Source organism: Eublepharis macularius, chromosome 12 (assembly GCF_028583425.1).
Source record: "Eublepharis macularius isolate TG4126 chromosome 12, MPM_Emac_v1.0, whole genome shotgun sequence".
Taxonomy (NCBI): domain Eukaryota; kingdom Metazoa; phylum Chordata; class Lepidosauria; order Squamata; family Eublepharidae; genus Eublepharis; species Eublepharis macularius.
The window spans coordinates 8068559-8094380 of record NC_072801.1 but is presented as its reverse complement, the minus strand read 5'-3'; the positions used below and the strand labels follow the sequence as shown (position 1 = coordinate 8094380).

Here is a 25822-nt window from a genome sequence, read left to right as displayed (position 1 = left end):
TGAGACCAAACCTAGATGCCAGTGGAGAGTTCATTCATGGCTGCCAAAAGACTTTCTTTCCTCCCTGCATCTCCCTGATAACATTCAGTGAAAGAAGTCATGTCCTTGTAGTCTCATTGTATGTAGTTTTTCCTTGCCCATGCACCCCTTCATTGATTAGCAGTTGCAGGGGGGAGGCATGGATATACTGAATGTGGTAATGATGTATTATGCACCGATATTGGTGGGAAGATGCATATCGGCAGCAGCTATGTCCCCCTCTCCAAACTTCTACTGAATTATTCTGAACTTAGTAGGTGAAGCAGTTCGCTCGTCGGTCTGGGCAATCCAAGTTCAAATCTCCAATCAGCCATGAACATCATTAGGCTAGTCACATTATCTCATTTTAACTTACCTCACAAGGTTGTTGTGAGGGTAAAATAGAGGAGGGCAGGGGTGAGCTGATACAGACCAGCACATAGCAGCAATGAGAAAGCAACTGAAGTGAGACTGTCCTTCCGCTTTGAGTCCCCTGAGAGATAGCCTACCAGTTAAAAATTGAAATTACTTTCAGCCTTTAGAGGAAGAAAGAACCATATGTTCTCAGAGAGAATCCAGAGCTCCTTGGAGAATAAAAATTTGATAGGCTAGAACATCACAGCTGAGCAAGTGATTCTCATCAGGTGACTATGGCAATGCATTAGTAGACGTTTTCTTATACATTGCACTAAAGCAGAGTTTTCTTTCCCTTCCTGTATGAACAGTTTGTCAAAAGCATCCTTTACCCTACAAATAATATAGACTATTTTGATTAATTAAATAATTCAGAACAGCACCTTACATAGTTTAATTATTCTTTTCCTGCACCAAATTTAATTCTAGATTGTTAACCTGAGGCTGTAAAATAATAATGTTCTCAGTGACATTTAATACACCATTTTAGGACTGGGGAAAGGTCACAGCTTATTTAAAATCTTGCTTTGCAAAGAAGGCAAAACTTGCAGAAGGGGGTGGGGACGCATCCCAAGTTAATAACCATTGAGAGATATTGTGGTGTAGTGCAGTGTCTATTGATGTGTCAGGGAGCAAGATGTGGGTCTAATAAAATAACACCTTAAATTTCCAAGGTATGAGTTTTCAAGTGAAAGCTGCATCATGCTCTTTGATTAAAGTCCAATGAAGATACCTGTCAGATACGCCTCCACCGTATCTGCCATGTGTTATGAATTTCTTGCTGCAGTGTGTAGTGTACCTCTGATAACATGCAGAAGGAACCTGTTTTGCTGACTGGTTACTAGCTGCTTATCTTGCAGGTGTTTTGGTTGCCATTTCCTGGCCGGCCTGTGATGTGGCCTTGAAGTTCCAGCTGAGACTGCACCAACCTCCTAAGAGACTGAGCAGAGCTCATCCTTTCCCTCCTCCCCTCCTGGCTCCTTGACTCAGCATGCCAAAATCCTAACAGACTTTCATTCTTGTTGGGGGCAGGGAGTTTGCCCTATAATTAACCTTGCTTTGCTACCTTGCATCACTTTAGCCAATTATTCTGTCTGACCATCTTGATCTGGTATTCTTCTTTAATAAAATAACTTTAACTCATACACCTGAGTGATGCAGTGAAGTGCTTGGGGAAAATACCTGGCAAGACATGACAATATCTATATGAAAACTATATTGATGTGTTGGACTCTGGGCCCTGATCCAATGCTCTCCTGCTGGCACAATCAGGACTAGAGATGGGCACAAACTGGAAAAATGGTGGTTCATTGCAGTTCGTGGTTTGTTGTGTTTCACAAACTGGCATGAAATTGCCTGGTTCACAAACTGGTTTGTTTGATTCATGCGTATGTCACTTCTGGGGGTGCAGAAGGTCTGCAGAAAGCCCATCCCTCCCATTGCCTAGGGAACAGATTGATCAGTGCCAGGCTGTCTGCAGTGATGAACCAAAAAACAAACCAAACAAACTGCTCTAAAAATCATAGCGGTTCGTCATGGTTCATCAGAAACGCCCTCCGATGAACCACCTGTTTGCAAACCAAAAGAAAAAGGCCCTGTTTGTGACAAACTTTGGTTTGTATTTCAGTTCATGCCCATCTCTAATCAGGACCTATCTGTAAAGAGAGAGCTACCGAACTCCTAGCTCTTCCTCCATGAAGCTTCAGCTTCTAGTTTCCCTTCTAGTGAGCTGTACAGTCCAAGCAAAGATATAGTACTCTCAGAAACATATTAAGCTGCCTTATACTGAATCAGACCCTTGGTCTATTAAAGTCAGTATTGTCTATTCCACTTGGCAGTGGCTCTCTGGGGTCTCAGGCAGAGGTCTTGGACACCATCTACTGCCAGATCTTTTAACTGGATATGTTGGGGATTGAACCTGGGACCGTCTGTATGCCAAGCAGATGCTTTGCCACTGAGCCACAACTCCTCCCCTACTCACTTCTTCTGATTGTTTAGAATGGCTGTAGATTGGGGCACAAGGCTGTGCGAATATGAGTAGCCCAAATAACTCTACTTAAGCTTTGCCTCCCCAAGAATGCTATTGTGAGAGTTTTGCTTTTTCTTATTAACCTGAGTTTCTGGATTCATATTGAGTCCAAATCTGGCTGGGGAATTCTTATTCTTAATTCCAGGCACCAATTTAATAAAGCTCTAGAAAAATATTATTATGTAGAAACAAAGCAGGTATTTACTGTTTTTGCCTTGCCTGTTTTATTAACATCATCAACTTTATTAGTGACTATAAAATCACAGTATTACCATTTTTTTGTTTTTATTTTTTTTAACTGGGAAAAATGATTTCCTGTTATTATTTTCTCTTTTCTTTTTATTGCAATTACACCAACTCTTATTATTCCTGAATGTTTTGCATTTGTTTATACTGCTGGTAGTCTTCTGAGGTTGTATATATGTTTCTGCCTTACTGATCCAAACATTTTACTCAGTAAAGTGCTTTGTAGCAGCTCCTGCTTTTCACTTTGTCTTCTTGTTTTCAGTTTGACATGCTAGATCTAACCTTTAGTTGCGTCAACTTCTATTAAAATGTTCCCATTCCACATGTCATATGAATTCGTATCACTTTTTTCCTCCACTTGCATGAGGGAAAAGTAACCAGATGACTTTCATTATTAAGACGCAGCAGAATTAGTGGGGGGTGGGACCACAAAAATGAGCCCTTGAGGTCTATTGTAAATCAGTCACTAACTTAGGCCACCTTCCATTGGCCACACAAACCCTGTTATCCATCTGCTACTTAAAAAACATCCCTAGACAAAACTAATGAGAGAGTACAGTCCAAATTCCTTGCCCAAATGCATACTAAACTCATGGGTCAGACTGGAAACAGGAATGTTACGGGAGTCTGTATCCTTTCAATTTTCAAATGGCTGACAGGAAGCGTAAACCCTCAAGGTCTGTTCCCTCTAATACTCCAAAACCAATTTCAATATAGTTGGCAAAAGGCGACTTTGAAATCCTTGGAAAAACTGGGTCTTTCCCCACCAAAGTTTGTTAACCATTGGGATAGACGGGGCAAAATCACTCATTAAACAGAGAGTGACAGATATTGAAAGACAAATGGATTTACTTAGATCACCAGGTTTTATTTCCTCGGAAAATACCAGATATGTTGCTGCCTCTACAACTTACTTCTACTTTCTTGAAGGGCATTTACTCTAGCTAGAAGCTCGACTCTGCCCTCTGCAGTTCTGGAAGGAAAATTTAAAGCAGTACCTTAATTCTCTTAGGCTTTGCTCATGTCTCCTAAGAGAAATTGATTCAATGGAACATATTTTCTTCGACAGTCCAAATCACAGAAAAATCAAAGCAGAAAACATCCATCTATTAGTAGAAAGGTTCCCTGGTAGTTCAAATAAAATCAAACTTGACTATCTTCTGTCTGATCAGAATCACCAGACAACATGACAGGTAGCAAGATTCTGTGTTCAAGTCTATAAGCATCATAAATTGCACATGGCAGTCTGAATGTATTTTAACTTTTTAAACAACTAATTTATGGTATGGTTTTACTTTTCTATTTTTATATTTACTTACCGTTCTTTTTCTGTATTCCATCTTAATTGTTTGTAAACTGATTTATATAGATTGTGTTTCTTGTGCTGGTTGCAGACTGTAACAATAAACCTGAACCTGATGTAGCCAATCACTGTCCAGTCTCTAACCTGCCCTTTCTGGGCAAAGTGGTCAAGAGAGAAGTAGCTGACTTACTCCAGGTTTTCTTGGATAGCTCTGGTGCTTTGGACCCTTTTCAGTGTGGAATCAGGCCAGGGTGCGGGTAAGAGATGGCTTCAGTTGATGAACTCTGCCTGAATGCAGACAAAGAATGCTTCTTTGTTGCTCCGTTTTCCAAAATAGTGAGTGTGGTGGTGGTGGGGTGTTTTGTTGCTCCATGTGGAGCTGTAAAAACAGGGAAATAACCCCCCATGCTATTTTGACATGGGGAAATGGTTTTGGGGGAAAAGGCAGAAGCTCTTCCTCCCCCTGTGGAGGCATTCTGAAGCTGCTTGGGCTCTCCTTTATTTTTTAACAGCCGGAGGGAACCTGAGTTACGTCTTGGAAACCTGGATCCAACTCTTTAAAAACCTGCACATCTAGTTTGCCCCTCAGTTAAGAGCCTAAGAGTTATACTGGATCCAGTACTACTGCTATAAAAGCAAGTTAAGGCAGCTGGAAAAAATGCTTTCCACAAGCTCAGTCTAGCCTGGAAGATGGCCCCTTACCTCAACGTGGCCAATCTGTTCACCTGGATCCATGCCATGGTAACATCGAGACTTGACTACTGGATTGCATGGTAAATAGGCCTCCCCTCTAAGTTAACTCAAAGACTCCAGTTGGTGCAGAGTGCTGCAGCTTGGCTATTATCGGGAGCTAGGGGAAGTGTGATTGTTACTCTCATTCTGCCATCATTCCATTGGCTACCTATCAGTTACTGCGCTCAATTCAAGGTAGTGGCTATCACATACTAAGCTCTTCAAGGCTTTGGCCCAGAAAATCTATGGAACTGCCTGTCAGGTTCTGATTGTGTTTAAACCAAAGAGACTCCATTTTAATCTTGTCAGTATATTAAGTGTTTCTTTTGCAGGTGGGAAGCCTATTGATGGAAGCTTACAGAGAGAAGAGGAATGTTGTGTCTACATATATCTGTCTTTCCGACACCCTTGAGAAACTTTCACTTTCTCACCCTCAGGCTGTTTGTTTTGAGAACTGTGGGGGAGGATGGGGCCTGCAGGGAACTGCTTATTCTGTACCTCAGCCTTTGCTTGGCATTCGTAACAATTTCCTAGTTCACCAAAGGTGCGGGAGACGGGAACCAGGAGAGGCCTCAAGAGCAGCCCCCTCTTCAACCACAAGAGCAACCTCTTCAACCACGAGAACCACCACTTCAACCATGAGAGCAACCACTCCAACTGCAAGAGCAACCTCCGAGACTCCCGCCACCGTGAGGACAATCACCTCGTCATCCCCTTCCAAGAGGTCCAGCACCGCAACCATTTCGTCTGCGACAAGTACCTCAGGGTCCACTACATCCTCCGCAGCCGAGACCCCAACAACCACCAGTACAACCTGTTTTGCGGCAACAAGACGCACAGCCCAGACCAAGGCCAGTGCCCTTAACAGTACTACCCATTACCAGCCCCAGCTCCAGTCGCTAGACCTCAGAAGTTACCGATGGGGTGGGTAAAGTTGGAAGCTACGTTTGACGGAGATCCTTCAAAACTAGGATTCTTCTTAGTACAAGCTCTTCAGTTTTTCAATCATTGGGGACACTTGTTCAAAGACGAAGCTAGTCAAATCGAACACCTAGGATCCCGGCTGCAAGGAAAAGCGGCGGAATGGTATGTAACTTTGTATGAATTGGGGTCTCCGGAGCTGGATACCTTGCAAGGCTTAGTAGCGGCTCTCCGGGTGCAATATGAGGACCCGTTAGAAGAAGATAGAGCCCGAACGGAATTACAAACCATTAGGCAAGGCAATCTGTCAGCCAGAGACTATGTTACTAAGTTCCGGCAGCTAGCAGCCAAATGCCCAAGATGTGAGGAGTCCACAAAAATAATTCTGTTTAAACAAGGCATGAATCCTAAACTGCTGGATCGGGCTCTTATGCAAGACAATCCCCCAACATTATTGGGTTGGATACAATTGGCATGTGAAGTGGAAAACCGTATGCAGGAGGTACGTCTTGTAGAACAACAGCAGGCAATGGGGCACCGAAGAACTTCGATAATTGTTCGAGGGGGAAGAGGAGCAGGATACGCGACTAGAGGAGCGAGAGAAGCTAGATGGCGACAAGGACTGTGCTTACATTGTGGCCAAAGCGGCCATTACGCAGCGCAATGTCCACTCAGGCCTGTGCAACGAGCTCCACTCCAGCCAGTATGTACAACCTCTACCACCCTTCCCCCACCGTACCACCCAACGCCCGCTCCCTGAACTGCTAGAGGACGCAGTGCAACCTGCAGAAATCCTCCTGAGAAAGGATTAGAATTAGAAGTCATGGACTTAGACTCAACCGCTTTAATTGGAGAGGAAGGACCCGAGAGCCCGAATTCGGGAAACGAGATGGATCTGTCGTAAGCGGACCCAAACGGCAGATCAAAAACCAGTCCGTTCCCATAGTGGAAAGACCACGAGGGTCCATTGTATTCATGCCAGGTACTTTAGTCAACCCAGAGCAGAAAACTCATATTCATGTACAAGCACTTATTGATTCCGGATGTTCCAGAGATATTATTGCACCCGCTCTGGTCAATGGACTAGCGCTTCCAATGAAGGAACTAGAAACACCTGTCATCTTCGAACAAATGGATGGCTCCAACATGAACCTAGTAACCACCAAAACCAAACCTGTAATCACGGGAATGGGACAGCATTGGGAGACGAGGTCATTTGTGATCAGCCCTACTGCTAAATACCCTCTAATCTTAGGTAGCCGATGGTTGTGGGATCACAACCCAGACATTGACTGGCCGGTCGGGAGCGTTACATTTCGGCAAGACGGTTGTAGAAATCACCCTTGGAACCAAAATTGGGGTACCGATCCCACCCGGATGGAGGAAGCCCTGTTAACCCAAGAAGAAATCAACCAAATACCAAAAGAATACCGAGCATATCTACAAGTCTTCACTGAAGAAGAAGCAAACGCTTTACCCCCTCATAGGAGGACAGATTGTGCAGTAGAAATCCTCCCAGGAGCCACTCTGCCCAAGGGCAGACTATATCCAATGAGTCCTATAGAAAGAGAGGAACTATGCAAATTTATTGATACCAACTTGGAAAGAAGATTTATCCGACCTGCTAATAGTCCTCATGCAGCCCCAGTACAGTTTGTAAAGAAAAAGGATGGGGGGCTCAGACTGTGTACTGATTTCAGAGGACTCAATGCTGTCTCCTCCACGAACGCTTACTCAATTCCCCTCATCAGAGATTTGCTCAACGTCGTGGCCCAAGGTAAGATCTTTACAAAATTGGACTTAAAAGATGCTTACTTCCACGTTCGTATAAGACAGGGGGATGAATGGAAAACCGCATTCAATACGCCCTTAGGGCAATATGAATATTTAGTCATGCCCTTTGGCCTGTCTGGAGCACCTTCGGTTTTCATGTCCATGATCAATGAAGTTTTACATGATTTCCTATATAAAGGGGTGGTCGTTTATCTAGATGATGTGTTAATTTATTCAGAAACGGAAGAGGAACATGTGAAATTAGTACAACAAGTATTAACCACCCTCATGCACAATAAGCTACCCATCAAATTGTCCAAATGTGAATTTCACAAATCCGAACTCAGTTATTTAGGATACTGCATCTCCAAAGATGGGCTAAAAATGGATCCAGGCAAAATTAAAGCCGTACAAGAATGGCAACCCCCCACTACCCGTAGAGAACTGCAATCCTTCCTGGGGTTTGCCAATTTCCCACAAAGAACAAAGGGGAACAAGCCAAGAAACCCACATCCAAATTAATGTGGACTCCAGAATGCCAATTGGCTTTTAACCTTTTAAAGCAACAATTTGTATCGGAACCAGTTCTGCAGCACCCTGATGAAAATTGCCCATTTATTGTGCAGGTAGACGCCAGCGATACGGCGATACGGGGAGTCCTCTTGCAAAAAGGGGAAGACAATAGCCTTAAACCTTGTGCTTATCTCTCATGCAAATTCTCAGAATCGGAGAGAAATTGGAATGTCTGGGAAAAGGAAGCGTTTGCAGTCAAGGCAGCGCTCTCCTCTTGGAGACATTGGCTGGAAGGGGCCCGTCATCCTTTCGAAGTGTGGACAGATCACAAAAATTTAGAAGCATTGCGTAGCCCCAGGAGATTGAATGCCAAACAATTAAGATGGGCCGAATATTTTTCCAAATTCAATTTCACCCTAAAGTTTTTGCCCGGCAAAACTAATTTTTTAGCTGACGCTCTGTCGCGCATGCCCCAACTAAAAAGCAAGCGGGAGGAAACAGTAGACACAGTATTTTCGCCAACGCAACTCGGAGGCGTGGTCACAATGTGCAGTCGCGCAGCACAGCATACTCAAGCAGATCAGGGGTGGAGACAAAAATTAAAAAGCGAAGTGGAGAAGGAGGGGGAGGATATACCCAAAGAAAAACTATCTCAATCTGAACAAGGGGAATGGCTATGGAACGATCGTTTTTATGTACCAGCTAGCCTAAGAAAAGAAGTGTTGCAGCATTGTCATGATGCCCCAACTGCTGGCCACTATGGGTATTTAAAAACACTTCATTTGTTACAAAGACAATTTTGGTGGCCAGGTTTACCCAAAGATGTTTCCCAGTATGTTGCGTCCTGCCCAACTTGTCTCAGCGCCAAGACTAGAAAAGGAAAGCCTCCAGGACTGTTACAACCCCTTGAAACCCCAATCAGACCTTGGGAAATCATTTCAATGGACTTTATCACTGATCTCCCTCCCTCAAAGAACCACACCTGTATACTAGTCGTGGTGGATTTATTCTCAAAACAAGCCCACTTCATTCCTTGTACCACCATACCTTCTGCAAAGAAATTGGTGGACATTTTAATGAAGCATATTGTAAAATTACATTCTTGTCCATCAAAGGTGATATCTGACCGCGGCAGACAACTCGTTGCCAACTGCTGGCGGGAGCTTCTCCAGCTTATGGGAGTGGAACAAGAACTTGGCTCCACCCACCATCCACAAACCGATGGACAATCGGAAAAAACTAATCAAATATTAGAACAATTCCTCCGCTGTTATATTAATTTTCAACAAGATAACTGGGCTGATCTATTACCTTTGGCAGAATTTTCCTATAACAACAGTGTGCATGCCTCTACAGGGGAAACACCCTTCAAAGTAGTTTATGATTTGATTTTAAACCTTTTCCTTTTGAAGCTCTACCCCCTCCAGCAGCACCCAAAGATGCAGCAGAGTGGTGGGGAGATGCTGCGCAGCAATGGACTCTAATCCAAGAAAATCTCGAAAAAGCCAAACAGGATTATAAAAAATACGCCAATCTCCATCGTGTGGCTGAATGGGAATTGCACCCAGGAGATCTTGTTTATCTTTCAACAAAGAACTTAAGAGTTGCTCAAACAAGCCGTAAATTAGCTCTCAAATTTCTGGGACCTTTTCCTGTCCGCAAAGTAATCAATAAAGTCACTGTAGCACTTGATTTACCAAAAAATTTACGTCAAGTCCATCCTACATTCCACATTAGCTTGTTAAAAAGGGTCCCCCCTCCAAATCAATGGCACACCACCACTCCACCGATACCTACTTTGATTGATGACCAGATCCACTATGAAGTGCAACAGATTCTGGATTCCAAGATTCGACACAACAAGTTGTTTTACCTTATTAGATGGAAGGACTTTGACTCTGGGCATGATGAATGGGTAGAATCTATCCATATTCGTGCCCCTAAATTGTTGAAAGCTTTTCATACTCAATATCCTCTTAAACCTGGGGGAGGAGCGTTTCAGACGGGGCAGAATGTCAGGTTCTGATTGTGTTTAAACCAAAGAGACTCAATTTTAATCTTGTCAGTGTATTAAGTGTTTCTTTTGCAGGTGGGAAGCCTATTGATGGAAGCTTACAGTGAGAAGAGGAATGTTGTGTCTACATATATCTGTCTTTCCGACACCCTTGAGAAACTTTCACTTTCTCACCCTCAGGGCGTTTGTTTTGAGAACTGTGGGGGAGGATGGGGCCTGCAGGGAACTGCTTATTCTGTACCTCAGCCTTTGCTTGGCATTCGTAACAATTTCCTAGTTCAGCTAAGATCCGTGTATCTTGGAATGTGTACTCTAATGGTTGTTTATCTCCAGTAAAGCCTTTTGAAACCAAGGGACTTTTGTCTTATTGCAAGAGGCAGGCTGAGTTGCAACTTTTAGCAAGCCACAGTCTGACACTGCCTTTCTCCCTATGTTCTGCCATGGCAGCTTCACTCAACTAAACAGGGCCTTCTGCAGGTGCCACTTTGCACATGGGCAAAATCAACAGCTGCCTGTGCATGCGCATTCTCAGTGGTGGCCCCCATTTTATGGAATGGCCTGCCTGAGATGGTCAGAAGAGCCCCCATTCTCCTGGTTTTCCTCAAATGATGCAAAACTGAATTGTTCAAGAGGGCATTTTTACTCAGATAGGGCTGTAAGATAAGGAAGCAGCTTGAAGAGTTGCATTAGTAAATCCTATGTGTCTATAGGATTTACAACTACTGCTGTAAGTATGATTTACTATTACTGCTATAAGTATGATCCTACAGGGTAGTTCCTATGTTGTTTAATATGTCAGTTTTAGAATTACTTGTTCTGTTTCATCATTTCTTGTACTCTGTATTGGATTTCTGTTGGTTTAAATTTTTGTAAATTTGCATGTATATACCTTATTACATGTTTATAGAAATTTTTGAAATTGACTGTTCTGACTCACGCAATGTAATCCTCCTGGAGTTTGTTAGAAAAGTGGGCTATAAATAATGTAAATAAAATAAAATAAAAACAGCCATAAGGGTATGCGTGAGGTCAATCACAAAATATTGGGAAGCCAAACATCCTCCTACAACGGAAGTAGTTGCTTCCAAATTGGTGCTCCCTGAGTGGCAGATTCACACATGGTAAAGTCCTTGTGTTCATTGGTGAATGACATGAGGACTTTGATATTCCATGGTAGTTTTGTGCCTCCCACACACACAACATATATTTCACTCCTTAAAATTGCTGTGTATAGTTAGAAACAGCTTTATCATCCCTTCCCCATTTTCACATTGTCAAACTGCTCTGAGGAGCTAGTATTTTCTCCGTTGTAAAAGGACATTACTTTCACGGGTACACATATGCTTTGCAGCATAAATTATTGTTAATTTCTAGATGACCAGAAGGGTCATTCAGGAACTATTGATCTCGCCAGTGTTTGTAGATGCTGCTTTGTGTTACATCAACTTTCAATTTACCCCTTGGAAGCATGCAAAAAATTAATCTACCCTAATCAAGCCTTGAATGAATCCAGTACCTGATTCTGTGCTGTGATCCAGAGTGGAAGGACTTGATTGTCCCACCATTCTGTCTTGTTCTGTGTAGCTTTGTGGCTATACTTTCTGAGAGTCTCTGTGTTGAACATCATATTATGGATCACTCCATGGTCTTCTATCCACCGACCTAGGAAATACAGAAATAAAAAAGGCTAAATTAAACTAAAAGAGAGGCAGGAGGTGTGTGCCACAGACTCACTTCTAGCTTCTACACCTCTCTTCTTCTCTTCAGAGAAGTCACTGGTGACCCAGAATCTTAGTTCTTCATTTCTTGCAATTTTTGTTTAAAAATCAGGTTTGTTTATACTATATGTGCTGGGAGAGAAGACAGCATAGTATAGCCCAATCTCGTTAGATCTCGGAAGCTAAGCAGGATCAGTACTTAGATGATGACCACCAAGGAAGACTCTGCAGAGGAAGGCAATGACAAACCACCTCTGCTGCTCACTTGCCTTGGAAGCCCCCTTGCTGGGGTTGCCTATCTTGACATTACTTTACAAACACACGTATTGTATGTGCAGGTTGTACATTTGTATTTTATTTATTTATGTCATTTATAGTCGCCTTTCCAACTGAGACTCAAGGCAGTGCCAGATTAGTACAGTCAAGGACAATTCCATAAACAATGCCATAAGGTTAATAAATAGAAGTTTACAAAGACATAGCATTTGCAAGAATCCAGTGCTGAAACAGAAATGCTGAAACAGAACACAATCAGTTCTAGGACTGACATTAGACAACATGAAGCACGGGAAGCACCTAGGAGCACATATTTAAAGTAAGTGGGTAGTACGTAAGGCAACATAGTGGTGAAGTCTATGGTCCCTAACTCATCTAAGAGCCTCTCCCTACAATACAGCCCTCCTATCTGAGTAAAAAGCCTTTTTGAATAATCCAGTTATGCATCATTTGTGGAAAGCCAGGAGTGTGGGGGCTCTCCAGACCTCCTCAGGCAGGCTGTTCCACAGGGAGGGGCCACCACAGAGAAAGCCTGTGTATGGGCTCCTGTTGATTTTGCCCATGTGCAGGGTGGTACCGGCAGGAGACCTTATTCATATGAGCAAAGCTGCCATGGAGGAACATAGGGAGGGAGGCGGTTCTGTAGGTATGATGGAGCAAGGCAGTGAAGAGCTCTGTATGTGATAACCAATGCCTTGAACTGAGCACGGTAACTGATAGGTAGCCAATGGAGTTTATACTGTTTATGCATATACAGTTGAGAACCTGTGCTTCTGGACCTGCACATATGTGTTGGGATTATGCCTAACAGGAAATTATGAAGGAATTGATCCTAAGATAGTTTGATGAATGATATTGGTGTCTCCCTCCCCTCCAAGCTTGGCTTGAGTCATCTGAATTGGCTGCTCCCAGTCCTCTTGAATGTAGTGTGATTTTTTGTATCAGGACAATACAGGATCCAAGGGGGAGGAAGGGTGGGGGGAGAGTTGGCCCCCACCACTAAAACTGACTACTATTCACTTCAATTATAATTGCATAGTTCCTTGCATCCCAGGATGATTCATTGCAAAGATCTTTATGAATCCATCATGTTAGGAGACTAATTAAATCATTACCTGAAGAACTTATTTACTTTATGGAAACTTGGGGTCTTAATGAAGACCATTAATTAAAACCTGTTCGACGACTTGTAAACATATCTGCCTGTCTGTTTTAATTAATTCCCAGTAAATAATGAATGCATATAAATATGTAATTACTTTACAGATTTTCAGAATGGTGCTGAAATTCGGCAACTTAAAAAAAAACCTATGCCATTTTCTGAGCTCAAAACCACAAGGAAAGCTTAGCAAAGACACTTTCTAATTGTAATAATATTTACTCAAAAAGGAAGAGGGTCACCTTAAAATGTTACACACAATTTTTTAAAATTATTGGACATAACTGTAACTTATATGCAAGTATAGGGCAACTCCTTTTTTTTTATGGTGTACCTGTGCGGAAAAACATGGTCTTGGATTTGAGAAAATATTGTACTTCCCTGAAGCATCTTTCTCTAGAGTCAGACTGTTGGGTCATCTAACTCAGAACTATGGCAAAGATCGGTTCTAATATCTGCAACCTAATATCCTTTAAGTGGAGATGTCAAGGGCTGAACTTGGGAGCTTTGGTGTGGAAACCATATGTTCTGCCACTGAGCCATTGTCTATTTTCACTTTCCATGAGTTATTATTATTCTCAAGATATATATCATAGACAGTGGCATAGCGCGACGGGGGTAGGAGGGGTGGTCTCCCCAGGCACAGGATTTGGAGGGGTACAAGACGCAGCTGCCCCCCCCCCCGTGTGCTGCCGCCATGAGCTTGGCTGGCTCAGTGCCCTATGAGCCAGCTACATATGGGCAGTGCGGCTGCCCTCCTGAAGGGTGCAGTGCAGCCTCCCACTCCACCACAGCTGGCTGAGCACCCAGCAAGCAATTGCATTGCGCCCTTTGGGAGAGCGGCCACACTGCCTGTGTGCGGCTGTGTGCCGAGCCAGCTGAGCTCGCTGCAGTGGTGTGGTGGGGCCACAGCCGCGTCTTGCGAGATAACATCACCAGAAGTGATGTCATTGTGTAGGCCTGGGAGCACAGCCCCAGATGCCCTAAAGCCACGCTACGCCACTGATTATAGCTATTTAAAGCAATAGATTTTTATATGCATAAAAAGGTTGACCAGCTGTTCTGCCACTTGTCCACTCTGGACAAGACATCGGCATGAACAGCATTACGAATGCAAAAAGCCAACAAACAGGCTGCTTGGCTGCTTGAGAATGGGCCGTTCGTGAGGCGCCACTCCAGCCGAACAGATGGTCATCGCAAGCCTTGTTCGTTGCGCTTGGCCGCCATTCGGGAAGCCAGACACTTAGGCACCTTCAATCAATTGCCTCGGCAACGGAGGGAGGGACTGGCTGTCTGCACTCCCTCTGTCGCCCCGGACACCCCAATCAAAGCCCAACTTAGCTTGATGGGCAGGTCTTCCTTCCAAGTGTGGAACTGTAAATTGGTTACAATCGGTAATGTGGAAGCAGACACCAGGGGGGAGGGAGGGAGGAGGGGGTGTTCTATGGCCATGGGAACTCCAATCTCATCCCTGCAAACCCAGTTAGGCAGTTCTGACTGCCAACCATGGACCTCCTGCATTTCTCAATGAGACCTCTTCTTATAAAAGGTCACTGTGCTTCCAATTTCTGGCTTTCACTTTCAGCAAGCACTGGAATGGGACAGAGCTGTTGATAGCCTTTTGGGAGAGAGAGAGGGAGAGTGTATTGGAGCTGGGCTTTTTTCTGTGTGTGGTGGGTGGGATAGGGAGCTATCCTCTCTGGTTCCAGGGCTGCTGCCAGGCTCTGGGGCCAAACTCAGTGGGCATCTCGGCTGAGGGCTCACCCTGATTATTACTGCCTGATCTGATCACGTCTCTGGGAGTGCTGGGCTAGGGCTCTACCCCCTCCCTCTGATTCCAGGGCTGCTGCCAGGCCCTGGGGCCAAGCTCAGTGGGCACCTCGCCTGAGGGCTTACCCTGACTATTACTATTATCAGTATCAGTGCCCAATCTGGTGGTCAGGCTTGTGGGTGTGCTAGGCTAGGGTTCTAGCCTCAGCCTCTGGTTCCCGGGCTGCTGCCGGGCCCTGAGGGCAAGCTCATTGGGCACCTCAGCTGAGGGCTCACCCTGACTATTATTATTATCAGTATCAGTGCCTAATCTGGTCAGTGCTGGGAGGCTCTAGCCCCAGCCTCTGGTTCCGGGACTGCTGCCAGGCTCTGGAGCCAAGCTCTGTGGACACCTCGGCTGAAGGCTCACATTGATTTTTATTACTATTATTAGTATCAGTGCCTGATCTGTTGGTCAAGCCTTTGAGTGTGCTGGGCTAAAGCTCTAGCCTCAGCCTCCGGTTCCAGGGCTGCTGCTAGGCCCTGGGGCCAAGCTCAGTGGGCACCTCAGCTGAGGGCTCACCCTGACTATTATTATTATCAGTATCAGTGCCTGATCTGGTCAGGCTTGTGGGTGTGCTGGGCTAGGGGGTCTAGCCCCAGCCTCTGGTTCCAGGGCTGCTGCCAGGCTCTGGGGCCAAGCTCTGTGGGCACCTCGGCTGAGGGCTCACAGTGTTCTCTCCTTTTCTGTCCTCCTTAATTCTAGTTTGGTGGCACAATGAGTCTTCATGTTGTGGTGGCCACCATGGGTGGGAAGTGCATGGGGGGAAGTGCAAAGGCAGTCCTCCTGATTTCCTTGTGGCAAGCAGTACTGGGTGTGGCTCGGGGGCAGCAGAGAGTACTTCTGCTCCCCCAGATTTACCTGTGGGGGCTGTGGAGGAGGCCAAAGAGGTCTTTCCACTGGGGGGGGGGAGAGGATCTCTCTCAACATCTTGAGGAGGAGATGGGTGATGGATCCCTGGAGGAATGATTTATGTTTTATGAAACATCCCTCTCGTCCCCATCCCAAACTCTTGGTGGTGTCCCTGCCTGAAGTCTACCTCTCACTTGGTTGTCCATGGCCAGCTCTGCAGTGCAGCCTGAAACCATTCGTCCTCCTTCTCCTGGGACAGTTAGTGGTCCATGTTTCAATGCCACCATATGGAGGCACTTTGGGGTCCTTCCTAATGGCTCCCGTGTGGTGCGGTGCCATGCCTTTGATGTCCTGGTGCGCAGGGGCAAAAACCTGAAGCACCTGTTGTTGATGGCCCTGACTAGGCACCTGAAGATGCACCACCCGAGCCTGTGGTCTCCATCCATGCCCAGCAAAACATCCGTTGGGGGGAGAAAGGGGGCAACCAGCTCTTCTGAGCGGGGATCAGTGGGAAGGTCATCCCAAGCAAGAATCCTTCCCCTGAGGGTGACGCTGGTGGGAGCAGAGTGCTCAGGCAGGCCACGCTCGTGGAGGTTGTTCCCTCGGGGTCTGGGACAGCGCCACTTAGAACGGTGAGGTTGAGGGCTCAGGAGGCGGGCCTTCACGTCTTAGCAGAGATGATTGTCCTACATGGCTTGCCCATATCCATCGTGGAGTGCGTGGGCTTCTGCAGGCCACTAAAACATCTTGCCCCTTGGTTCTCCATGCCGTCACCATGCACCCTTGCCCGTCGAGTCTGGTGGGTATCTCGAATGAGGGATGGAACATTTAGGTCAGGTTTAGGCAGGCCTACTCCCACTGCTAACAGGCTTCTGAGGCCTTGCTAGGCCTTCCTGGCACAGCCAGATCATCACGACACCTCCTTTCTGCAAAGGCAGGAAAGTGGGTGATGCTGGTGGCAGTCTCCTTTGGGCACTTGTGCAACAGCTCAGGAGCTGTTGCACATGTAGTTGAGCTGCACGGTGCCCCTATCCATTGCAACCGCTGTGCCCTCTGAGCAGGGGGGAATGGGTCCCTCAACTCCTGTCCTTTCCTCAAAGGCAGGAAGGTGACTGATGTCAGCTGCCGCCGCCGCCCCATTTCTTCCTCTCCATTTCTGGAACCACTCTGACCCATCCCAGCAATCTTTCCTGTCCAATCCTTCCCCTCCTTTCTGTGAAGGCAGGAAGATGGGTGTCCGGAACAGGACCCTCCTGCCCCAGACTGGGCTCGACCAAGCCTTTCCCCAGCGTCGGGTTGGGCCGCGCCGAGGCCCCCCGCCCACCAGACCCCCCCGCCCACCTCAATGCCCGGGGAGGGCCGGGTCGAAGGAGCACCGACAGGCGTGGCAGCGGAGTGACACCCGGGCACAGTGCAGGCCGGGGGAAGCGGCAGGGCCAGAGAATGCCGCGCCACCACAGCCGCCACCACCACGGCCCGCACTGATGAGCCCGGGGCCGGCGCGCCCAGTGGCGCCGGCGGCGGCAGGCCAGGAAGACCCGGGGAGGCCCTCGCCAGGGGGGCGGCCGACCGGGAGCATGGTGACCGGGCGGGCGAGGCCTATGCTGGGAAGGGGGAGGGCGCAGATGTGGGTAGCAGAAGGGAGGCGGGAGCACTGAGCAGCGCTGGGCCTGATTGGGGGGCGGATGGCTGGGAGGGCTCCCCAGTGTGATGGGGCTGACCCGGGCCGGGGAGGAGGAAAGGGGATTGGCAGGGAACTGGAAAGGGAGGAGGCTGGAGGAGGCAGATGGGCGGGAGAAAGAAGGTGGGGACGGACAGGGGAAAGCACCAGTGACGGGGCCGACAGCAGAGCATGAGGCGGGGAGGAGGGAGAGCACGGTGACAGATTGGTAGGAAGGCAGGAAGCTGGTTAAGGTAGTGGCATAAAAGGGAGGAACCCGAGGACGCCGAGGAGGAGAAGTTGACGGGGAGAGCGAGCACGGTGAGAGTGAGGAAGCGAGAGAGAGGGCACGGCCGTAGGCTCTCCAGGCAGCTGGTAGGAGATAGAAGCCAGTGGCGAAACTGCTGCCCCTGCCCAGTCTGAGGCCGAGGGAGCTCCTTTGCCACCACCCCAGCGAGGCCCGAGGGCACGGCAGAGCAGGGGAGGGCAGTGGTGGGTAGGGCGGGTAGGGTGGCAGCCTCCTTTGGCCACTTGTGCAACAGCTCAGGAGCTGTTGCACATGTCGTTGAGCTGCATGGTGCCCCTATCCATTGCAAATGCTGTGCTCTCTGAGCAGTGGGGAATGGGTCCCTCGACTACTGTCCTTTCCGCAAAAGCAGGAAAGGCTCTCAGTATTGAGTAGTGCCTGCTCAGGTTAGGTGTCTGAGTGGTGGGTAACTGCACTAGCCTCCTTGGTTCTCGGGGCTGCTTCCACTCTAACAGTTCCTAGCTACCTCTCCTGTCCTTTCTCTCATCCTTTCCACAAAGGCAGGAAGGTGGTTCATGTCTGCACATTTCATCATTACTCACATGGTCCCCATTTCTCCTTCTACAAACCCTTTGGAGACCTCTGCTGTCCAGTCCATCCCACCCTTTCCGCAAAGGCAGGAAGGTGTCTGGTGTCTGGCGGTGCCACTCAAACTGTTATGAGTAGTGCCCATACTGCCTGCTCAGGTGAGGTGTCTTGGAGCAGTGTGGAACTGCTCTGTCCCCTCTCATTTCTCGGGGCTGCTGGTCCCTCTTTCTACCTTTCCCTCTGTGGAACCACTCCGACCTTTACAAACGACCTCTCCTGTCCTGCCCATCCCCTTCTTTCCGTGAAGGCGGGACGGCGGGTCATGTCAGCTGCTGCTTCACGAGGGACTATCATGCTACTGCTGCCTCCTTGGTCACGAGGGACAGCTCGGCTGTGATTGCACACCTGATTGTACAGTATAGGGATACAGTATGGTTGCACAGCATGGTGGCTCCCTTGTCAACGGGACTTTGAGCCGGGGGGGAATGTGTCCCATGACTCCTGTCCTTTCCACGAAGGCAGGAAGGTGGGCGATGGCTGCCCTGTTTCTTCCTCTCACTCTCTGAGACCCCTCTGACCCCTCCCAACTACCTCTCCTGTCCTGTCCGTCCCATCCTTTCCGCTCACGCAGGAAGGTGGGTGATGTTTTCTGCTGCCATAGAGTACCTCTGTGGGTTCCATGGATGAGGACTCCCAACGCTTGTGAGCTTTCCAGGTCCTGGTCCATACCTCTCCCTCTCGGGTACTGCCATGACCCTTCCCCTTGACTTGCACTGCCCTGTCCCCTCCTTTTTGTGATGGCAGGGAGGTGGTTGATGCCAGCAGCCACTGACAGATCGGGGTCTTCCAGGCCCTGTTGCAGGATCTTCCAGGTCCGGCTTCTTGTCCTGCCAGAACCCCTTGGTCACCCTCTCCCTGACCACTTGGTCTTCCCTCTTTCCTCCTCTCCCTCTCAGGTACTGCCACAACCCTTCCCTACCACTTGCACCACCCTGTCCCCTCCTTTCCATGATGACAGGGAGGTGGTGGATGCCAGCAGCTGTTGATTTGGGGTCTTCCCGTCCCTCTCGCAGGATCTTCCAGGTACAGCTCATTGCCGTGGCCAGAACCCCTTGGTCCCCCTCTCCCTGACCACTTCAAGTCTGCCGGCCTCCATAGGAGCAAACGGGCAATTTACCCCCTGCATCAACTTCGGGGGGTTCTTCCCGTCGCGCTCCGGACCCTGACACCCTCACTGGGAGTCTTGGGGGCTAACCTTTGCAGGTCAGCCGCCCGGTCAGGCTGCTCGGGCGCTTCCTCCCGGACCTGCGGAGAGGAGCGTCTGACATGGCCAAGAAAAAGAAACTGAATCCCTGAGCCCACCAGGCCTGATGGCCCCAGTCATCAACCACCTTGCTGCATGAGCAGATAATTTGTTGGCCTCCGACCCAGAGGCCTGGCGGGCAGGCACATGGGGGGGCTGCTGGCCAGCAGCCAGACCCCCCACCCCCGAGAGGGAGGCAGCTCACCACCACCTCCCCAAGCTCACCAGGCCCGGCGGCCACAGGCCTCACCCACCTTGCTGCGTGAATGGATAATTTTCCTCCCACCTGGAGGCCTGGCGAGTGGGCACATGGGGGGTGCCGCCAGCCAGCGGCCAGACCCCCCCATCCCCAAGAGGCGAGGTGGCTTGCCTTCAGAACCACTGCACGGGGCCAAAGTGAACTGGGGAGGGTGGCTCCATTTGTATTGAATGGGAGTTTCCTGGGGGCATTGAGTTTAGGAATGTATAACTCCGAGATCCATACTACAATCTTGACCAAACTTGGTTGATGGCTGGAGAAGAGCCTGCTGCACATTCCATGTGAGTATGGGCTCTCTAAGTGCTAAGGGGGCCACTGTGGCACTGACAAACACCTAACGACAAACACGTTCTTTAATGGTGGGAGACTGTTTTCCCTTGGTTGTTTGATTTATCCTTGGTAAGGAAAAACAGTCTCCCACAGGAAAAGTGTTTTTGCCATACATCAAAGGAATCACTGATCAGATGGGAAAGCTTATGAAAATGTACAACCTACAAGCAGTATTCAGATCCACCAGAAAAATACAACAGACTCTATGATCAGCAAAAGACAGTAGAAACCCCCTCATCTCTGCAGGAGTATACAGTATACCCTGCAGCTGTGGACAAGTTTACATCGGGACCACACAGTGTAGCATCCAGACAAGAATAAAAGAACATGAAAGACACTGCAGACTTGGCCATCCAGAAAAATCAGCAGTGGCTGAACATAGCCTTGTCAGAGCTGTGGCTAGATAATGTCCTTACTCCAGACTACCTTCTGCAATCAGACAAGAGTCCATTGTTTCCAAAAGGTTTTTACTGAAGAATTAGTTCATTATAGTCCACTGGCCTGAATACAATATCCAGGATGGTACATATGCATTGTTACCAATGACAGGCAAAGCATGAGGTACAGAGTAACAGATCCCAGCAGGCCCAACCTCCCCCCATAGTTCTCAAAACAACCCCTTTGAAGCTAGGGAAGTGAAAGTTCTTCAAGGCCAGTTCTTGGTGGAACAGCAGTAGCCAAAACAATCCTTCTCTGTGAGATAGCTGCCTGGGAACCTTGGCACCTGTGAAGGAAGCACTTAAACACTGAAAGGATTAAACATGGAGTCGGTTAGGCAAGGATATACCTGAAAGTAGCTTCTAGCTTAACCCAACCCATGGGAAGTTCTTGCCTGGGGGCTGGTGCCGGCAGCGGGTAGTATTCGAGTGGGGGCTGTTGCGGTGTGGGCGGTGGTGGTAACGGAGGTTGTTGGGGAAGTGGTTGAGGACGAGGGTGATGAGGAAGGGCCCCGGGAATCGGCCGTGGTGGGTGTCCTCTCGGAGCCGGTAATCTAGGCGAGGGCTGTCCTGGCGGCGGCCGGAATGGCGCGGGTAGGACCGGCGTGTCGCGAGGCCCCATCCCACCGGGCGCTGGCAACCGAGGAAGGGAAGTCAGTCCTTGGGGCACCGGCTGTAATGGCAGTGGATGCGGAGATGCTGGTTGGAGAGGAATAGGGGTGCCTCTAGGAATTGGTTGATTCGAAGTCGGTGTCCCGCTCGGCTGAAGAGGAATAGCGGAGCCTCCAGGGATTGGTTGACTCGGAGTTGGTGTCCTGCTCGGCCCCGGTGTCTGGAGTGGTTGAGGAGTGGTGCCCACTCCAATGGAACTCGTCACTGGGATGAGAAGCGGAGTAATCCCACTCGGTATTACCGGTACTTCCTCTTGAGAAGTTGGCGGTGGTACCACGGGGGAAGCTGCCCCTGTTGGGCACTTCGGTTCGTCCCCTGCACCTGCCCCCCCTGTAGCGCCTAGCTCATCTGGGCAAGGATCCGTGGGGCAGGGGTCCTCTGGGCAGGGATCTTCGGGTCCCGGCCCAGCTCCTGTTTCCGAATCGGTATCCCCGGTTTCATCGGGTTGCTGTGGCCATGGTTGAATCGGTCCCTCGGGCCGTGGGACGATATTTTGTAGTGCAGACAGACTTTGAGCAATATCCGGGTAGCCCGTCGGCGGCTCTCGTCCATCTCCCACTACAAGTACTGACAGCAGGTGGACCGCATGGGCCAGACTTTCTTCCATGTTCGCTAGTCTGGACTCTAAAACTTGAACTCTGTCTGAGTTCCCTACCTCTTGTTCCGTATTTCCCGTGGCCTGCGAGGTCGGCACATACTCAGCATGTGGTCTCGTGGCTGTCGCCCTTGGCCCAGGTAGGGGGTCTTCTACGGCTTGCTCTTCTTGGGATCTTGCGGCTAGAATCCCCTTTGCTAAGCCGGTGACCGCAGAAATCCCGGAGTCAATCGCAATAGTCCTGCTTTGCAGTTGCACCCAATGGTGCTCACTTACATCCGCTTGCCCCGCTCCCGGGGTGACTTCTGTGTAATCCCAACTTAGAACGCCATGGTGGGATGCCTCCCACTCTGTTTGCTCGGCCGTTCTATTCCAGTAAAGCCACGGCTGGCTACCGGTATGTTCCAGAATCGCTTCTAAACTCCGTCGGCCGTCCAGCGATGATTGCGTGAACATTATGCTGGCCCTTCGTTCTCTCGTCTCCCGAGGTCTTGCGTCCCACTGTGAAGGAGTGGGCATAGAAAACAGGGGTTCGGCTGTAGCTCTGGGCCGATTATCCACACTGCTGGGAGCGATGGTGTAAATAGTGGTAACAGAGGAGCCGTTCCCTCTTGGTATGGGTCCTTGAGGTTCCAATCCTTGAGAGCCGGGAGAGGCATACGGGTCAAACAAAGGGTCCCTGATAGGGGCTGCTTTGGAGTCCGTTTGATCCGGCTTAGGCATTGGAAAGATGATTGGTAACAAAATGTCAGAGCTGTGGCTAGATAATGTCCTTACTCCAGACTACCTTCTGCAATCAGACAACAGTCCATTGTTTCCAAAAGGTTTTTACTGAAGAATTAGTTCATTATAGTCCACTGGCCTGAATACAATATCCAGGATGGTACATATGCATTGTTACCAATGACAGGCAAAGCATGAGGTACAGAGTAACAGATCCCAGCAGGCCCAACCTCCCCCCATAGTTCTCAAAACAACCCCTTTGAAGCTAGGGAAGTGAAAGTTCTTCAAGGCCGGTTCTTGGTGGAACAGCAGTAGCCAAAACAATCCTTCTCTGTGAGATAGCTGCCTGGGAACCTTGGCACCTGTGAAGGAAGCACTTAAACACTGAAAGGATTAAACATGGAGTCGGTTAGGCAAGGATATACCTGAAAGCATTCTGAACCTGACAAGCCTAACTCAAACAGGACACAGTATCCTATTCCAGGACACTAAAATACTGGACAACACTTCCAACTACTTCGTCAGATTGCACAGGGAAGCCATTGAAATTCATAAGCATAAGCACAATTTCAACAGGAAAGAATGAATGTAGCATGAATGAATAGAGCATGGTTTCCAGTCCTGAAAAACACCAGGGTAACAAAATACTCTACATCCTACAATAGCCCTGCAGAGAAGATTATCATATCAAGCACCAATCCATATGCAAAAGAACCTCCTCAGGATACAGTGAAGCCTCCCTCCATTAGCATTCCACACCCTAGGAAAGTCTTACAGGATGACTCAGCCCAAACCCACCTTCCTGAGTAGATATAAATTACCTGCCAACATCTTTTCCATACTGTGACACTGAGAGATCTCTGTCTTTTGGTGCTACACCTCTGAAGATGCCAGTCACAGCTGCTGGCGAAACGTCAGGAACTACAATGCCAAGACCACGGCTATACAGCCTGGAAAATCCACAACAACCATCGTTCTCCGGCTGTGAAAGCCTTTGACAATATATCACTGTAAAACAGGTTTGTGGGTATTCCTGTAAGTGGAAAATGATACCCTTCCCCAACCTCCAACCAAACCGTTTAATAGCATCAGTCCTACCTTGGGCTAGAGAAGAGCAGAACAGATTGTGGAAAGGGAAAGTGATGAGAAAACAGTTCAGAAACGTGTGATGGGACCTGCCTTGGCAGATAGCAATGTGAATGGAAGATAGTTCAGACCGGTCACAGGAAAAGACATTGCCTCTGCTGAAGTTAACTGCTAAGCTGGAGGGTTCTTTGTATTCAACAGTATAAATAATGACCTATCCAGAGAGTGAGTCACAGAATCAGGTAGGGATGATTGAAAACAGTTTGATATTCTGGAATAAAGTTGTAAGAAATAAATATTGAAGCTGGGTCTGTACTTACTGTAAAAAAAAGAAGTCACCCAGCAAAGTTCTTTGGTCAGCCAAATGGTGCTTGTTGGAAAAGAGTGGAATTCTCACAAGGGCTGATCTTGGAGTTAAATCCCAAGCCTTTTTGCAGCCTAAGATTGGGTTTTTAACTGCCATTTCAGATACACTCAGTTATGTGTGGCAATGGCATATGTTAGGTGCTGGTCAGATATGAGCAAATGTTCCTTATTTCACTTTTGTTTTTATATTTGTTCATATTTTCCCCATTGGCTTTGATTCTCTGCTTTTTGCATTCAGTTCTGTGTATTCATTTGTGTTGTGGATTCAGATTGTATGTTTTTAATACACATTATCTATTGTATACATACTATATATTGTTTATATGTATATGTATAGTGTATACTTCTACATCTTACATAGTAATAGCCAAGTGGTCCTTATCTGAGGATACTTACATTTGGAGATTGAACAAGACAGATCTTCCTGTGCACCTGAAAAAATGCCACAGGTTTGCAGAAAAATCTGAAATCTAAAAAAATTACATTGCAGGGTTTTTAAAAAATGCAAAAAAAATGCATGTAGCTTTAACCAGATGCTCTCAGTGGCTGTTGCTAGGCAACCATAAGAGTTTTGCCAGTATTCCAGGCTTAAAAACAAAGGGAACCCCCGGAGAGAGGAACAACACAAAATACAGACTCCGGGGAACCGCAATAAATTACCAATCAATTGAAAGTTAATTTTATATATATATATTTTTGCTTGTGCAAAGTGCTGAAGTGCAAATGCATCTATATCAATTCAATGTGCAGTTATGAACAATAACTGCACTCAGTTATGAACAGCGAGGGCTGTTGTGGAAAGTGCCCTGTTGCAACGTACCTCCCAAATCCCCTCCACCCCCTTTCTACTAAACGTTCTGGATATAGTCCTTGAAAGGAATTACTTCAAGTTTAACAATGACTACTTCTATCAGACCAAAGGGGTGGCTATGGGTTGTGCCACCGCCCCTAGCATCGCCAACCTCTTTATGTCCCGCATAGAAGAGACATTTATCTTGGCAGAGAACAACCCCTTTAAAGAGTCTATTGTCTTTTACAAGAGGTTCATTGATGACGTCATTGTCATCTTGAGCTCAATTACGCCTGCAGGGGAATTTGCTAATTGGCTTAACACCTTGGATACTGACATTCAGTTCTCTTGGCAAGGGAGCTTAGAGTGTATTAACTACTTAGACGTCACTGTTTATAAACGTACTGACTGTAGCTTGGGAATGCGTCCTTTTAGAAAGATCACTGATAGATGCTAATTATTTTCATCCTAAACATTTAAAAAACAATATACCTGTCGGTCAATTCCTAAGAATGAAGCGCAACTCCACTAATGATTTTGACTTTAGACAACACAGTAAAGATTTGGACTCAGCCTTTGCCTCAAGGGGTTATCCGGAAAGTGTCAGATTGCCAGCTATTAGGAGGGCGGAGAATACACCATGTGAGACGCTTCTTTGTCCGAGAGTGCGCCGGATTGATTCTAGAATCAAGTGGGCACTAGAATATACTCCCATGGCAGGTCCTATAAGCAGAATAATTAAAAAACATTGGCATTTGGTAAGTGGCATCGGTGGATGTGAAGATCCTCCGACTATTGGGTATAGACGCACTAGAAGCCTGAAAGACATTCTCATTAGATCTGAATATCAACAATTGGCTCCTGTGCGTTCGTTACCAACGGGACATTTTCCTTGTGGAGAGTGCACCGTATGCCACTTGATGGTTAGACTTGATACCATTTTACCGGACAGGAAAGGCTTAACCATTGGCTTCTCAACATGCAAGAC

General features: G+C 47.6%; 1 protein-coding gene across 1 annotated transcript in view; it reads right to left on the bottom strand.

Moving 5' to 3' along the window:
* The window catches only part of LOC129338578 (ectonucleotide pyrophosphatase/phosphodiesterase family member 7-like), a 56948-nt gene that overhangs the window by 23149 nt on the left and 7977 nt on the right, over positions 1-25822 (bottom strand). The window contains exon 2 of the mRNA XM_054992919.1: positions 11480-11625. Within this exon, the coding sequence (XP_054848894.1) occupies positions 11480-11625 (146 nt within the window). The remainder of the gene's footprint in view (positions 1-11479; positions 11626-25822) is intronic.